The sequence below is a fragment of the Salvelinus fontinalis genome, chromosome 11, assembly GCF_029448725.1.
Source record: "Salvelinus fontinalis isolate EN_2023a chromosome 11, ASM2944872v1, whole genome shotgun sequence".
Classification (NCBI taxonomy): Eukaryota; Metazoa; Chordata; class Actinopteri; order Salmoniformes; family Salmonidae; genus Salvelinus; species Salvelinus fontinalis.
The window spans coordinates 28,372,098-28,390,448 of NC_074675.1; the positions used below are offsets into that span (position 1 = coordinate 28,372,098).

The 18,351-nt window shown below is 45.9% G+C and overlaps 1 protein-coding gene across 1 annotated transcript; it reads right to left on the reverse strand.

Annotated features, from left to right (window-relative positions):
* Positions 1 to 1,835: 1,835 nt before the first annotated feature.
* On the reverse strand, positions 1,836 to 3,148 carry LOC129865441 (immunoglobulin alpha-2 heavy chain-like). Its single transcript, XM_055938249.1, has 3 exons — positions 3,073 to 3,148; positions 2,560 to 2,928; positions 1,836 to 2,408 (listed from the first exon to the last, which is right to left on the reverse strand). The coding sequence occupies exons 1-3, from the start codon at positions 3,110 to 3,112 to the stop codon at positions 2,050 to 2,052; spliced, it is 768 nt and encodes a 255-aa protein (XP_055794224.1). The 5' UTR covers positions 3,113 to 3,148; the 3' UTR covers positions 1,836 to 2,049.
* Between the last annotated feature and the right edge of the window lie 15,203 nt (positions 3,149 to 18,351).

The window sequence follows — 18,351 nt, forward strand, 5'->3', positions numbered from 1 at the left end:
ACAATTGTTGGAACATTTTCTTGTGTCATGCACAAAGTAGATGTCCTAACCGACTTGCCAAAACTATGGTTTGTTAACAAGAAATTTGTGGAGTGGTTGAAAAATGAGTTTTAACAACTCCAACCTAAGTGTATGTAAACTTCCGACTTCAACTGTATATCTATGAGGTATGTAGAGTCAGAGAGATTCTTGCGGTGTGCAAGCACAAGGTCTCTCTTGAATTACTATAATTTTAAAAAAAATTCAACTAGTCTAAACATAATTAAATAAAGGTTCAATAAAAAGGCACTTCATCTGTGATAAGAAATAGATGTGTGTTGGTGTTCCTCCATTTCTAATGGTGTGATGGAGCCTGACACATATTCAGCTAAACTGCTATTCCTTTAATCATATTGTATGTTTGTATATGTGGTGGCAGAGATGTTCTGTAGACAGAGAATAGAGATGTACAGAGTGTAAAATTGTATGGTTTATTATGTTATATCTTTAAAAATGATATATAATGACGGCTGACTATGGCCTGTCCTCGTTCTGTGGTAGTGGCTGTTGTGCAACTTTCACTATGAGTAGTTCTATTGCAAGAAGCCTAAATCATTTTCCATAACATGTGGTACTGCTAGACATCACATCATTAAGTCAACTTTGACCTACACATTTGTGTTGATTGGCCTTTGCTGCACTAAGGGTCTGTTTCACACCCACTAAGTAGTGTGAACAGTAAGGGGCCCTAAGGGACAAAGTAGAGAGCAGTGTGGGTGCAGGTCAGTCTTCCTGTGTTAAATGTCTATAAGAGGATAGTTTCCATCAGTGGAAAGTCACTGCAACACCTCCACCTTCACCACAAGGCTTTGTAAACAGACCATAATGTCTGAGACAGTTAAGAACATCCGTCTGTAAAAAGCGCCATATCATCATATATGCAATGAATTCAATTTATTCACATTCAAACAGTTGGAAACACTTTATTTTTCTCTACACAAGTAACTGGTTTACTGTTGCTAAAATGGGCACACAAATAAATACAAATAATAACAATCTGTCACTGTGCCCTTGAGCAAGGCACTTAACCCTAATTGCTCCAGGGGTGCTGTACAATGGTGACCCTGGCTGTGAACCCACTCCCTGTGGGTGTCTCAGGGGGAGTTTGGATTAGCAACAACAACAACAAAAAACATTTTCATTACACACTTGTCTATCAAGACAAATATAAGCACCACCCCTAATTATTATTATTATTATTATTGTTATTCAAATAAAAAAATAGCAATGCATTCAATTATTCCAACATTGAATAACAAAAAAGCACCACTGTTTTCATCACATTTGACTGCTTATGCGTTCATAGATAGTTAATGAAGCTAGAACGAGTTATTAAAGAGTTATCTAGTATAAACTGATCATTGGTTAATTCATCCAGTTCTACTGTCTGATCCCAGCGTACACCACTGTCTCCATGTGACCTCTCTGTCTTCTAGACCTGTTCTTCTTGTTGCTCAGATTCAGAGCTACGTAATGGAGATGGTCTGCATCTTGGGCCTGTGAAGCACAAATTAGCATTGTTGACATAAAATAATTATTATAATTTTATTTTTTACCCACAATAGTGACGTTGGTTAAAGACAGGCTTCACAATAGACTTCAAACAATATAAAATGATTTCTGCTTACCCCTGCGTCTGACCTGGTAACTGCAGGACCTCTGGTCTGTGAGACGAGTCCTGAAAAGAATGACACAAAAGATTAGGATACTTCTACTTCTTCTACTACTGAAACAACAACAAATGGTGACATCAACGAATAGCAAGGGATAGTAACTTACCTCTGCACTGCACACATGTCGTGTTGTTCATCTTGTACATGATGCAAACCAGGACAATGATCAAGGTGAACGTGACTCCCAATACTACACCCAGACAGGACACCAAGAGAAGAGGATCTGCTCTATGGTCTGTTGAAATTCAAACAGTAATAGAAGAAACCAGAATAGCAAGTAAATGTATGTTCTACACGGTAGACTATACAGTAGATATAAAATGAAATAGAAGCTGTATCATATACCCTCAATGTCCAGCTTGGTCCCGTTCCCAAACAGTATCTCCCCACATGAGGCCACAGCACAGTAGTAAGTCCCAGCATCAGAGAGGCTGAAGTTCATCTTGGGGAGGTTGTAGACACAGCTCTGTGTAGGAGACCCAGCCTCAGGGCTCTTCTCATGCTGGTCATTCTTGCCTCCATGGGTGTAAATTATTCCTGGACGAGATTCTCCTGAGCCATGTCTGAACCAATAGACACTGTGTTCTCCTACACAGGTCTCAGTGTGTATTGTACAGTTCAGAGTCACAGAGTCTCCTGGATGGACTGACTCAGACACAGGCTGCTGGAGCACAGACATGCTGTTGGACTCTGAGTCTGAAGAGAGTGAGTAACTAAAGTAAGACTAAGTGGGTGAAAAACATGAAAAGCCATGTATTCATTACTAGCATTTGATGAAGCAGTTGTACTAACACACCAACATACAAGGCCACACATTTTGACATTGAAGAAGCAAATGTTTAGTTACTTTTGACAATTAAAACAGTTCCCTCTCCAAATGTTTGCTCATAGATGGCTGTAGTGGAACAATAGTATGTAGCTGAGTCCCCTGGCTCTGTCTTTGATATGGTCAAGTTACAGCTGTAGTCTCCTCTCCTCACACCCAAACGTTTTGTCCCGGTAAAGTCCTTGATAAAGTTTTTGGAATAATAACTCTCTTGGCCAACATAAAGAGATGATGTCATGTAGAGAGGTTTCTGTCCAAAACTCTGCTTGAACCAATTAAATCTGGTCACCGACACATTATGACAAAGGCAAGTGAGAGTCACAGTGCCTCCCAGCTCAGTAACCATCACAGGGGTTGGTTGGATTACTTTTGGTTCGGTGAAAGCACAAACTGTCAAAGCAAACAAACAAAATGGAACAAAGTCACAGGCCTTTCTACCCATTACAGACAACATCCACTTCACTTATCATATTTAAACTACATACATACTACAAATGATTAAATAAGGAACTCAATTAAATGTCTTACACTTACCCAAGTTGATGTAAAATATAAATACTTCTCTATTCATCATTGTAACATTAGTCCCTTCTTCACTGTATAGTGTGTGGGTCTGACAGTGGGTGACTTTATTTGCACCTTGTATATGATGGCACTTTACATGTACCCATCATACAGTAGGAGGGAACACTGAAACTAGAGATTTTATTGGCCGACTACAATCTCAGAAGTGTGTCCTCTGGTTACCATAGTTTGAGCTTCACGGGAATGACTTTTCAAGAAGACATTATAAAGCGATTCAGAGTTACTAGATCAAGGCAATCAAATATTTGCCTGATGTTTTTTTGAGAAAAATTTTACTTTTTCTGAAATGAGATGTTTGGACAAGAAACAGTGAAATATCTCTAGTGCTGCTAATACCACCGACCCCAACCCAACTCAGCCCAGCCCAGCCCAGCCCAAGGGTTAAAGTGATTCATAATGTAAATTTACCCACCACTGCATTTCTGGCTATTGGTTTTCATCATATGCCTCCAACATTAAATACGAATATTATTTGTAACCGCAATAGCATTCAATACTATACGGTACCAGTCAAAAGTTTGGACACACCTACTCATTCAAGGTTTTTTTTACACTGTAACTCTGTTTTCTACATTGTAGAATAATAGTGAAGACATCAACACTTTGAAACACATATAGAATCATGTAGTAACCAAAAAAGTATTAAACAAATAAAATTATATTTTAAATTTTATATTCTTCAAAGTAGCCAACATTTGCCTTGATGACAGCTTTGCACACTCTTGACATTCTCTCAACCAGCTTCAGCTGGAATGCTTTTCCAATAGTCTTGAGTTCCCACATATGCTGAGCACTGGTTGGCAGCTTTTCCTTCACTCTGCAGTCCAACTCATCCCAAACCATCTCAATTGGGTTGAGGATGGGTGATTGTGGAGGCCAGGTCATCTGATGCAGCCCTCCATCACTCTCCTTCTCGGTCAAATAGCCCTTGCACAGCATGGAGGTGTGTTGGGTCATTGTTCTGATGAAAAACAATGATAGTCCCACTAAGCGCAAACCAGATGGGATGGTGTATCGCTTCAGAATGCTGTCGTAGCCATGCTGGTTAAGTGTGCCTTGAATTCTAAATAAATGACTGACAGTGTCACCAGCAAAGCACCCCCACACCATAACACCTCCTCCTCCGTGCTTCACGGCGGGAACCAAACATGCGGAGATCATCCATTCATCTACTCTGCGTCTCACAAAGACACGGCGGTTGGAACCAAAAATCTCAAATTTGGACTCATCATGACCAAAAGACAGATTTCCACCAGTCTAATGGCCATTGCTCGTGTTTCTTGGCCCATTAAGTCTCTTCTTCTTATTTGTGTCTTTGCAGTAGTTAGACCATGTAGGCCTGATTCACACAGTCTCCTCTGAACAGTTGATGTTGAGACGTATCTGTTTGTCACGTCCTGACCATAGAGAGCCCTTAGTTCTCTATGGTGTTGTAGGTCAGGGCGTGACTTTGGGTGATCTAGTATAAATATTTCTATGTTGGTGCTAATGTGGTTCCCAATTAGAGGCAGCTGTTTATCGTTGCCTCTGATTGGGGATCATATTTACGTAGGCTTTTCCTCCACCTCTATTTGTGGGATATTGTTTTGTGTTTGTGCATGTGCACCACTTAGTCACATTTAGTTGTTCGTTTATTTGATTTATTGTTTTTTTCTTTAAGTTTCACTTTGCAATAAATATGACAGAATATCCCACCAACCAAGGACCAAACAGCGTGCTACGATGGGGAAAATAAGTTGGACCTGGGAAGAAATCATGGAAGGACAGGAGACCCTTCCTTGGCAGGAGTCGCAGTGGACGCAAGAAGGACGGCGACGACGCCAGGGACCGCGACCACAGAAACCCCAAGATTTTTTTTTTTTTGGGGGGGGGGGGACATGGACCTGGCCGGCTGAGCAGAGGGAAGAGCCAGAGAACATATGGGAGGAGATAGAGAGGTTGTCGGTCGACCCAAGGAGAGTACCAGAGCCCACCTGGGAGTCAATGGAAGAGTGTGAGGAGGGATACCGGAGAATGGAGTTGGCTAGGAGTATGCTTCAACGCAGGCGTTTGGAGGAGCGTGTCATCAGTCCGGTGAAACCTGGGCCGGCTCCACGCATCTGGCCTCCAGTGCGCCTCCCCAGTCCGTTACGTCCTGTGTCTCCTCCTCGCACTCTCCCTGAAGTGCGTGTCTCCAGCCCGGTACGTCCTGTGCCTGCTTCCTGCACTCGCCCTGAAGTGCCAGAGATGGTCAGGGAGGCATTGATGAGGTTAGGAGAGAGAGAGATGAGAGAGATGTTGTGCAAGTGTGTTCTGCTCAACATCCGACCAGGGGATCCGGTTAGCAGCAGTCTGGTGCAACTTGGGCTGGCTCCACCCTACACGTCTCCAGTGCACCTCCCCAGTCCTGTGTCTCCTCCTCGCACTCGCCATGAAGAACGTGTCACCAGTCCGGTACCACTTGTGTCGGCTCCGCACACTAGGCCTCCAGTGCGCCCTCCCAGTCCGGTATGTCCTGTGTCTCCTCCTCGCACTCGCCCTGAAGAGCATGTCACCAGTCCGGTACCACCTGTGCCAGCTCCACGCACTAGGCCTCCAGTGCGAAGAGGAGGAAGAGTTGACAAAACTATTGAGATTACACTCAATCTTTATCTGCACTATGTCCTCTTCCTGAATGCTTTCGGGTTCTTAAATGTTAACTCGAGACCCAAATGAGAAATTGACTGTCCCACCGTGAAAAATCAACTTCCAATGACTCAAAGTAAGAAGAACTAGTGTGTGATTATAGATGTATTCTCAGAACTCATAGTTTAAGAAACCCTGCACATTTTAGGGTTTGGAAAATGCTTCAGCTTGTTGCTAGTATTCTTGACATGGTTGGTATATCTAACTGAGCGGCAGGGGTCTGGTGTTTACCGTTCAGATGAAGAGAGGTGTGTAAAGAGTCCCACACCCTCAAATCACCAGGCATTTACTCTTACACACAACTATTTTGCACATTCTATCTGTTGGCAGGTGGACTGGAAATATGGCGAGACATAGAGAGAGACATAGAGAGAGACATAGAGAGAGAAAGAGAGAGAGAGAGAGAGAGAGAGAGAGAGAGAGAGAGCATAAGGGACATTTCATCCCCCAGTGTTAGTCTATGAGAGACCAAGTGATGTTCACCTCAGCAGGTCTCACTCTACACTGAGCTGCTCCTTCCAGTCACTCACACCACAGGAAGTGATGCGTACTCTCATTGGGCCCTCCTGTACCTCAGACCCCAATCATATTCTCCTTATAAGGTGCTTCTCGGAATAGGGGGCTGTGATTAGTGCAAAGCCAAGACAGGAAATACTAAGGGAAGAATAACATCATGACAAAGGCAATTTTGTTTTAGCTCTTTATTTGTCTTTAGAAGTGATCAGTATAATGCAATTCTCTACTGCTGGGTAGTTTGTCCCTCAGGGTCATCCTATAAAAAAATTACCAAATCACTGACACACACAACAGAGATCTAAGTTAAGAGAGGCCAAATGAGGCAACTACTCCTACAGCCATTAAACAGTTGTGTTTTTATTTCTAACTCCTCCTCTCTAACCACACTCTGAACCACTGAGCTGTGTGAACTAACTGACTTGGAGAGGGCTACAGTGGCCCTGAGGTACTTACAGAGATATTTACTGATTTACATTTCAATACATTTAATTTATCTACACATACAATATAGAAGGATTTAAACTTGAATTCAAAGACATGGCAAATCAATGTATTCAAAGATATGGCCAACCAAACTTCCATCCTCCTCCACTTTATCATCTTGTAGCAGCATACACTACATGGGGGTCCAGCTCCTTCTCTCTTCTCCTCTCCATCTTCCTCTTCTTAGAGGTGAAATTCAGAGTGGCATAATTGGAAAACCATGACATAACCAACATATGCTATTTTCAAGATTTCTGAACTGCTTATATTTCAGTATTTAATCATACAGTATTTACCTGATCATTGTGTTGTTGTCTTTGAGAATCAGGTCCTGAATATGATATAAAAGATAGACGAGACAACGGATTCATAGATCATTCCATTCTAGTGAACTCACTGACTCATGGGAAAAACATCCTCATTAAAGGTGTAGTTCACAGGTCCAATATAATCATGAAATGGGCTCCTACCTGTGTTGTGTCTGTTTGTGTCTCGTCTGATCTTGAGGACCAGGATGATGATGACTATCAGTAGAACAGCAGTCACAACACCCAGGATCACAACCAGAGGAAGGAGGTACATGGTGCCATCATCATCCTCTCCTACTAGACTGATCGTTCCATTACAATCTCCTATTAGATTACATTTTATTAAATCACTTGGTGATCCTTTAATCACAGACCTGAACATTTTGTGTTTTTTGTTCCTTAATTATAATGTTTACATCTACTTGACAAACATTGAGAAACTCACTCTCTTTAGGTAACTGGTGTTTCCTCACCTCCGTTGTGCCCTGTAACATTGAGAAACTCACTCTCTTTAGGCGACTCTGGTGTTTCCTCACCTCCGTTGTGCCCTGTAACATTGAGAAACTCACTCTCTTTAGGCGACTCTGGTGTTTCCTCACCTCCGTTTTGCCCTGTAACATTGAGAAACTCACTCTCTTTAGGCGACTCTGGTGTTTCCTCACCTCCGTTGTGCCCTGTAACATTGAGAAACTCGCTCTCTTTAGGTGACTCTGGTGTTTCCTCACCTCCGTTGTGCCCTGTAACATTGAGAAACTCATTATACTTAGGTGACTCCGGTGTTTCCTCACCTCCATTGTGCCCTGTAACATTGAGATTAGTAAGAATAGAGAAGTATATTTTCTCAAAATTATAATGCAAAAAAATATGTCCATCAATGGTTTGCCTTTGTTTCATGTTAACTCCTGATTCGATTGATAACATTTTATCCAAAGCCAGATAAATAGTTGAAAACTTACGTAGAGTTGTTAGAACTGTTCTGTTGACAAAGAACATGTGGCTATGTGGATACAGTCCACAGAAATACAGACCACAATCAGCTATTTCCACTTTTGTGATTCTCAGAAAGATAGTGGTGTGGTTGCTGAACATTTCAAAATGGCTCCTTTGAAAACCATTGTGGAGATCAGGTGTTGAATTAATGCTGTACATAGACGAGATACACACAGGCTCTGATCCGTTGACTCGCGTGAACCATGCTGTGTGTCCCACAGGTGATGGTATCCCCAGTACGGACCATCATAGTCTGAGACTGAGAAACCAAAACAGAGACCAAACCTGAAACACAGAGAACAAAGTCCTACATTAATGATTAGAATCATTGATATCACATTTACATGTTAAAAATCAGGAAGAAGTGCTGCACTGAACATTCTGGTTATACTTGATGGATGCAATCAATCTTACTCTGTCTCCGTGATAAACTATAGGACTGTTTTGCTATCACAGACTGGAACATGTTGGAACACCACATCAGTCACTGGCTTTATCAATTGCATTGAGGACGTCGTCCCCACAGTGACTGTACATACATACCCCAACCAGAAGCCATGAATTACAGGCAACATTCACACTGAGCTAAAGGGTAGAGCTGTCGCTTTCAAGGTGCGGGACTCTAACCCGGAAGCTTACAATAAATCCTGCTATGCCCTGCGATGAACCTTCAAACAGGCATATCGTCAATACAGGGCTAAGATTGAATCATACTACACCGGCTCCGACAAATGTCTTATGTGTCAGGGCTTGCAAACTATTGCAGACTACAAAGGGAAGCACAGCCGCGAGCTGCCCAGTGACACGAGCCTATCAGACGAGCTAAATCACTTCTATGCTCACTTCGAAGGCAAGCAACACTGAGGCATGCATGAGAGCATCAGCTGTTCCGGACGACTGTGTGATCACGCTCTCCGTAGCCGACGTGAGTAAGACCTTTAAAACAGGTCAACATACACAAGGCTGCGGGGCCAGATGGATTACCAGGAAGTGTGCTCCGGGCATGTACTGACCAACTGGCAGGTGTCTTCACTGACATTTTCAACATGTCCCTGATTGAGTCTGTAATACCAACAGGTTTCAAGCAGACCATCATAGTCCCTGTGCCCAAGAACACAAAGGCAACCTGCCTAAATTACTACAAACCTGTAGCACTCACGTCTATAGCCATGAAGTGCTTTGAAAGGTTGGTAATGGCTCACATCAACATCATTATCCCAGAAACCCTAGACCCACTCCAATTTGCATACCACCCAAACAGATCCACTGATGATGCAATCTCTATTCCATTCCACACTGCCCTTTTCCACCTGGACAAAAGGAACACCTATGTGAGAATGCTATTCATTGACTACAGCTCAGCGTTCAACACCATAGTACCCTCAAAGCTCATCACTAAGCTAAGGATCCTGGGTCTGAACACCTCCCTCTGCAACTGGATCCTGGACTTCCTGACGGGCCGCCCCCACGTGGTGAGGGTAGGTAGCAACACATCTGCCACACATTGAGCTACCATACCGAGAGGGTTTGGACGTCTGTTTTGAAGCCAGGGCATGAGTCTGAGTCATATGTCTGTGTTAGTGTTACACAAATAATTGTACATTTCCAGTTATAAAACAGACAATTGTTATTTTTTATTAGAAGTACAGGTGATGGGTGTACTGTTGCTTCATGTGTTGTACATGTGTGCTTACTGTGACTGTCACCCTGATATTGGCTACTACAGTAGGTAGCTACTTCCCACGCCTTTGCCGGACATTAGTGCTTGACAAACGGGAGCAAAGGGCACTGTGTCCTGGTGTTGTTGCCGTTCATACCCTCCCCATTGAGTAGTATAGTGTATGTACTGTATGAATTAATGTCACATCTAGATGGTTTTTAATATTACTTATTGCGTGTGCTGCTATCCAACTTGAAATAGAATAATGGGATGGTAAAACGTGGTCACGTTAGCTATCGCAGGCGACACGACCATGATATAGCTGTTCACTGGTCGCTGGCTTATCGTCATTCAGCAAAATCAACCATGCAAAACAGTCTGGATTGGCAACAAATCTGCACAATCAGCTGATTTGTTTCCGTACACCCAATCGTTTCGACACACTCACTCACCCATACTGCAGTATGGCTGCAGCTACCCATACTTGTTTTTAGCTCATGATCATATCATGCAGACCTGTCTGGGTGTCAGTGCTACTAACCCACTGGTTCCCAAACCTTTTTGCCCGTAACTCCATTTTGATATACATTATGTAGTCAACGGCCAATGATTACTTTTATAATTGGAGCTATGACAGACTATTACAAGTCAGTAGTTTTGACAGTTTTTTCAATGTGAAGGAAGTAAGGTTTGAAGTGACTGAAATGCATCCGAAAGGCAATGGGAAGTTGAGATGATCATCAGGCAATAATGTTGTATGATATTTTGTGTAGAAAAGAACATCATCATTGACGATATTCTTTGTTCCACAGTCTGATTTAGTGCCTGATCTTGTCCAGTTTGTTCTGGCTTCTGGGAATTGTAGAGGGAAACACAAGACACATACGTGTTCCTGAGAGTATTATCCTTCAGTGATGGGGTCATAATATTTTGTAGTTTAAATCATTCATAAGAAGGAGTCACATTTGTAGGAAGAAAACTGAAACCACTCTATTTACTACAACCGCATCTAGAGGTTACTGACGTAACCCCGGTACTATGAACCAAGCGCAAATGTTTTTATTTTATTTCAGTTTCTCTGGCGACCCATAGTTTAAAATCAGGTGACCCCACATCAGGCGACCCCTAGTTTGGGAAACGCTTCACTAACCAATATTATTAGGTCAACACTGGCTCCAGCCTTGTAGTTCCTGTCACCTCACACGGTGGTTGATGCATTTGTCACCTTTCTAATGTCAGTTATAAAACAAACAGCAGGAAATGGCCATTAGCTGACACCTATGAAGGACTCTTTTCACGCTTGAATCAAACTCTGCTGACGCAATAAACTGCGGTTGAAGTGACCGATCACACATAGGCAGTTCCTGGTGGACTTTGGAGAAAACGTACAGTAATTAATACTGTTCTACTTCATTTCACTTGAAAATATTGTTCATTAATGTACATATAAGTGTAGATATAGTGTAAAAATCTGAAACATGTTAATCATCATCAGTTTATTCAGGACTTTATTAACTTCAGAGTTCACTGTTAGAGGCAGGACTGATGATACAGTAGGCTGTCCTCTTCCTTCTCTCTGCCGTTCTCAGAACAGCCAATCAGGCCTAGGGACCATCATTATAGTCATGTAAGACAGCCAATCCCCTGCCTCTCACTGACAGAATGACAGACAGAATGACTAGTATACACCAGTGGTGGTCAGTGACGTTTAAGATAAGGGAGTATGATAATTTTTTGAATGAACATGGCCTTATTTCTATAATTGTCACGCCCTGACCTTTGAGAGCCGTTTTATTTCTCTATTTAGTTACGTCAGGGTGTGATGTGGGGTGGGCATTCTATGTTTTGTATTTCTTTGCGTTTGGCCGAGTGTGGTTCCCAATCAGAGGCGGCTGTCTATCGTTGTCTCTGATTGGGAATCATACTTGGGTAGCCTTTTTTCCCACCTATGTTGTGGGATCTGTTTTTTTTGTTAGCTCTGTGAAGCCTACAGAACGTGACGTTCGTTATTCTTTTCGGGGTTTTTTGTCTGGTTTTCCGAGTAATTAAAGAATCATGAACACTTACCACCCTGCACCTTGGTCTCCTTCAAACAACGAATGTTACAATAACAGCATATTGGATGACTGTCATTCATATTCCATTCACCCAGCTCAACGTAAAATCAATATGTTTTGTCTCCTACATGATTTTAAAATATTCCCTGTACTCATCATGAGGTTGCTACAATCTAGCCTATGAATGAAAGTTTACAACGTAGGTTCACTGGTCGAGAGAATTTGGAGTCATCAAGATACCAGACAGTGACACATTCAATACCGTCTTGCACACTGTTTCCTGCATCTAGCTGATCAAGGGTGTAATCATTAGTCCAACAGTTGCAAACTAGAGTTTTTATTGAACAAATTCAGGTATGTTTATCCCCATTTTGTTCCGTTTGCTTCCGTTTTACAAAGTTTTTCAACAGAATCGGTGCAATGAATACACCCCTGATCACACGCAAACACAGTTCACTTTCATAGCATCCACATACAAACAGCTCGTTGTCATGCGGGACTAGGTGGGTGAAAGAATCAGACGCAGAGAGAAAGCCGCTTGGAAAAAACATTCCTTTTTACTCTTTCACAAAAATGATAAGCCCGAACATCCAGGGCGCAGAGAAACACTTGCCAACAACCCAAAACACACACACGTAACAAAAAGACAATCCCGCACAAAACAAGGGCGGGTAAAACTCCTAAATATAGGGAAGCTCATTACGAAACCAAAAACCACAGGTGCAACTAATAAGACAAAACAAACAGACAAACGAAAAAGGGATCGGTGGCGGCTAGTAGGACGGTGACGACGACCGCCGAGCACCGCCGAACAGGCAGGGGAGCCAACTTCGGCGGAAGTGGTGACAGTACCCCCCTCCTGACGCGCGGCTCCCACAGCGCGCCGCCACCGGCCTCGAGGGCGACCCGGAGGGCGAGGTGCCGGGCGATCCGGGTGGAGGCGGTGGAAGTCTCTCAGTAGAGAAGGATCTAAAATGTCCCCCACCGGAACCCAGCATCTCTCCTCCGGACCGTACCCCTCCCAGTCCACGAGGTACTGTAGGCCCCTCACCCGGCGTCTCGAGTCCAGAATGGCACGTACTGTGTACGCCGGGGACCCCTCGATCTCCAGAGGGGGTGGAGGGACCTCAGGCACCTCACCTTCTTGCAGGGGACCAGCCACCACCGGCCTGAGGAGAGACACATGAAACGAGGGGTTAATCCGGTAATACCTAGGGAGTTGTAACCTATAACACACCTAGTTTATTCTCCTCAGGACTTTAAACGGCCCCACACACTGCGGCCCCAGCTTCCGACAGGGCAGGCGGAGAGGCAGGTTTCGGGTCGAGAGCCAGACCCTGTCCCCCGGCGTGAACACGGGGGCCTCACTGCGGTGCTGGTCAGCGCTCCTCTTCTGCCGTTGTCCTGCTAACTTTAGCGATTCCTGGACGGCTTTCCAGGTGTCCTTGGAGCGCTGTACCCATTCCTCTACCGCAGGAGCCTCGGTCTGACTCTGAAGCCATGGGGCCAGGACCGGCTGGTAACCTAACACACACTAAAACGGGGACATGTTCGTTGAGGAGTGGCGGAGGGAGTTCTGAGCGAGCTCAGCCCAAGGAACATACCTCGCCCACTCACCAGGCCGGTCCCGGCAATATGACCACAGAAACCTGCCCACATCCTGGTTTACGCGCTCCACCTGCCCATTACTCTCGGGGTGGAAACCCGAGGTCAAGCTGACCGAGACCCCCAGTCTTTCCATAAACGCCCTCCAAACTCTGGATGTGAATTGGGGGCCCCGATCAGAAACGATGTCCTCAGGCACCCCATAGTGCCGGAAGACATGGGTAAACAAGGCCTCCGCAGTCTGCAGGGCCGTAGGGAGACCGGGCAACGGGATGAGACGGCAGGACTTAGAAAACCGATCCACAACGACCAAAATCGTAGTACTTCCCTGGGACGGAAGATCGGTAAGAAAGTCCACCGATAAGTGTGTCCACGGCCGTTGTGGAACGGGGAGGGGCTGTAACTTCCCTCTAGGCAAGTGCAGAGGAGCCTTACTCTGAGCGCACACCGAGCAGGAGGAGACATTAAATCTCACGTCCTTAGCCAACGTGGGCCACCAGTATCTCCCTCTAAGACTCCGCACTGTCCTCTCGATGCCAGGATGACCCGAGGAGGGGAGAGTATGAGCCCAACGGATTAGCTTATCCCGGACCCCCCCGGCACGTACTGAACCCCCGCTGGACAGTTAGGGGGGGTCTGCTCTAACCGTGAGGCTCTCTCTATCTCCGCGTCCACCTCCCATACTACCGGTGCCACGAGACATGAAGGTGGAATGATGGGAGTTGGCTCAACGGACCGCTCCTCGGTATCATAGAGACGGGACAGCGCGTCGGCTTTGGTGTTTTGGGAGCCTGGTCGGTACGAGATGGTGAACTGGAACCGGGTGAAAAACATGGCCCATCTAGCCTGACGCGGATTTAGTCTCCTCGCTTCCCGGATGTACTCGAGATTACGATGGTCAGTCCAGATGAGAAAAGGGTGTTTCGCCCCCTCAAGCCAATGTCTCCACACCTTCAGAGCCTTGACTACAGCTAACAACTCCCGGTCCCCCACGTCATAGTTTCGCTCCGCCGGACCGAGCTTCCTCGAAAAGAAGGCACAAGGGCGGAGCTTGGGTGGTACGCCCGAGCGCTGGGACAGCACGGCCCCGACCCCCGCCACGGACGCGTCCACCTCCACTATGAACGCTACAGAGGGGTCCGGATGCGCCAACACGGGCGCATTGGTGAACAGCTCCTTCAGACGACTGAAAGCTCTGTCCGCCTCTGCTGACCAACGCAAGCACACCGGTCCTCCCTTCAGCAGTGAGGTAATGGGAGCAGCCACCTGACCAAAACCCCGGATAAACCTCTGGTAGTAATTGGCAAACCCTAAAAACCGCTGCACCTCTTTCACCGTGGTCGGAGTCGGCCAATTACGCACGGCTGTAACGCGGTCATCCTCCATCACCACCCCGTAGGTGGAAATACGATAACCCAGGAAGGAAACGGCCTGTTTGAAGAACTCACATTTCTCCGCCTTGCAATACAGGTCATGCTCCAGCAGTCACCCAAGTACCTTACGCACCAGAGACACATGCGCTGCGCGTGTGGCAGAGTAGATCAAGATGTCATCAATGTGCACTACCACTCCCTGCCCGAGCAGGTCTCGGAGAATCTCATCTACGAAGGATTGAAAGACAGCTGGAGCATTTTTCAACCCATATGGCATGACGCGGTACTCATAATGTCCAGATGTAGTACTAAATGCGGTTTTCCACTCATCTCCTCCCCGGATACGCACCAGATTATACGCACTCCTCAGGTCCAATTTTGTGAAGAAGCGTGCCCCGTGAAATGATTCCACCGCCGTAGCGATGAGAGGTAGTGGGTAACTAAACCCCACTGTGATGGAATTTAGACCTCGATAATCAATGCACGGGCGTAAACCGCCATCCTTCTTCTTCACAAAAAAAGAAGCTCGAGGAGACAGGTGATGCGGAGGGCCGAATGTATCCCTGTCCCAGTGATTCAGGAACATATGTCTCCATAGCCGCTGTCTCCTCCTGAGATAAAGGATACACATGACTCCTAGGAAGTGCAGCGTTCTCCAGGAGGTTTATCGCGCAGTCCCCTCTACGATGGGGTGGTAATTGGGTAGCCTTCTTTTTAATGAAGGCGATAGCCAAATCGGCATATTCAGAGGGAATGCGCACGGTGGAAACCTGGTCTCGACTCTCCACCGTAGTCACACCAACGGCAACTCCTATACACCTGCCTGAACACTCCTCTGACCACCCCTTAAGAGCCCCCTGTTGCCAGGAAATCCCCGGGTTGTGCTGAGCTAGCCAGGGAATTCCCAACACCTCTGGAAACGCAGGTGAGTCGATAAGGAACAGACTAATCTGCTCCTTATGACTACCCTGCGTTACCATGTCCAGTGGTACCGTGGCCTCCCTGACCATTCCTGACCCTAATGGTCGGCTATCTAAGGAGTGCATGGGGAAAGGTAGGTCTAACGACACAAGGGGAATCCCTAGCCTTAATGCGAGCCCCCGATCTATGAAATTCCCAGCTGCGCCTGAATCGACTAGCGCCTTATGCTGTAGAGAGGGAGAAAACGCGGGGAAATAGGTTAACACATACATATGACTGACAGGAAGCTCTGGGTAAGTCTGGTGCTGACTCACCTGGGGTGATCGAGTAGTGTTCCGCCTGCCCTCCCGACTCCCAGAAGAGTTCCTCCAGCACCGGTCGGCCGTGTGCCCTCGCCGACCACAACTGGTGCAGGAGGACACTCCTCCTCCGGTCCCCCTTGACGCTGCCCCCCCTAACTCCATAGGGATAGGAGCAGGAGGGCTGGGAGGTGGAAACGACAGGACCTGTTCCGAACGTCCACGGGCAGCCAGCAGGTTGTCGAGACGGATGGCCATGTCAATGAGTTCATCCCGCGTGAGTGTGGTGTCCCGACACGCTAGCTCCCTGCGGACGTCCTCCCTAAGGCTACATCGGAAATGGTCTATTAAGGCCCTGTCGTTCCACCCTGCTCCTGCAGCCAAGGTCCTGAACTCCAGGGCAAAGTCCTGTACGCTCCTCGTCTCCTGACGCAGGTGAAACAGCCGTTCACCCGCCGCACAACCCTCTGGTGGGTGGTCAAACACAGCTCGGAATCGGCGGGTGAACTCAGGGTAATGATCCCTCGCCGAGTCTGGGCCATTCCACACTGCGTTGGCCCATTCGAGAGCTCGTCCAGTCAAACAGGAGACGAGGGCGCTCACGCTCTCCTCTCCGGAGGGAGTAGGACGAACGGTCGCCAGGTAAAGCTCCAGCTGGAGAAGAAACCCCTGACACCCGGCCGCCGTTCCATCATACTCCCGTGGGAGCGCCAGCCGAAGAGCCCCGGAGCCGGATGCGGTAACAGGAACAGGAGGTGCTGGAGGAGGGGGTGCTGGAGATGAGGTGGGAAGGCCACTCCTCTCCCATCGATCCATCCTCTCCATCATTTGGTCCATAGCTGACCCAATTCTGTGGAGAACACTGGTGTGATGGAGGACCCTTTCCTCCATCGATGGGAGAGGAGACGCGGCTGCTCCTGCTGATTCCATTTGGTGGTGCGGGATTCTGTCACGCGGGACTAGGTGGGTGAAAGAATCAGATGCAGAGAGAAAGCCGCTTGGAAAAAATATTCCTTTTTACTCTTTCACAAAAATGATAAGCCCGAACATCCAGGGCGCAGAGAAACACTTGCCAACAACCCAAAACACACACACGTAACAAAAAGACAATCCCGCAAAAAACAAGGGCGGGTCAAACTCCTAAATATAGGGAAACTCATTACGAAACCAAAAACCACAGGTGCAACTAATAAGACAAAACAAACAGACAAACGAAAAAGGGATCGGTGGCGGCTAGTAGGACGGTGACGACGACCGCCGAGCACCGCCGAACAGGCAGGGGAGCCAACTTCGGCGGAAGTCGTGACAGTTGTATATATAATTCCTTCTTGTATCTATCTATCATTGGCTAAAGAGAACCACCTAACATTTCGACATTCTGATGGAAAATAAACTGAAATTCAAATTGGAAACATAGTTTGCTACTAAACTTTCAGTTTCTTCACTGACCTTCATGGCATATGCACCATCTCCAAAATATTATTCATTATACCAGAATATTCCACAATGATACGAACCAACATCAGTATGGGCAAATTAAAACTCAAGTCATCCTTTGCAGCTCAAGACAAAATGTATTTGCGGAATCTCCCTGGAATTATACTTTTTCATTGTAAGTTGGTACATGGGTACAAGTCCATGTCCCGGTGGTCGCAATATTGGAGATAGCTTCATGAGATCAGACATGCACCCTGAGCCCACTCAGACACTCTTGACACACATTCCAAATGGGAACTACAAATGTGTCTCATGCGCACAGTGCAATATCACAATAAAAACATCCTTCTTCAGACACCTTCATACAGGTTGAAAAAACCCTGTTCGGGGTACCACCTCATCTCCTGTTCATGTGGGAAAGCCTATGTAGAACAAATGAAAAGACAATTAAAATAACGCATAGCTGAACACCGCAGCTCAATCAGGTGTAAGAACATTGATTTTCCAGTAGCAGGTGACATTGTTGAAGCTAACCATCCAATCTCCTCCCTCAAATACACAGGCAATGAGCATGTGGCTTAACCAAGGAGAGGAGGTAACATTGAGATCCAACTTCTACAAAGGGAGGCTTACTGGATATCCTATGTAAAAACATTGACCCCTAGTGATCTGGATATTGACTATGATCTCAGGCCCTTCTTGAAAAAGTCTTAGAAATTGATATATTCTTTCTAGAGCTAATCAGAGCACACCCAATATGTTCCCCCAGTTAATGATCCTTATTATGCATTATGGTTGAACCAAAAAAACGATTAAATATGTGAAATTTAATTAAACTATAATGTATGTTGATGCTAATATTATGTACACTATCATTCAAAGGTTTGGGGTCACTTAGAAATGTCCTTGTTTTTG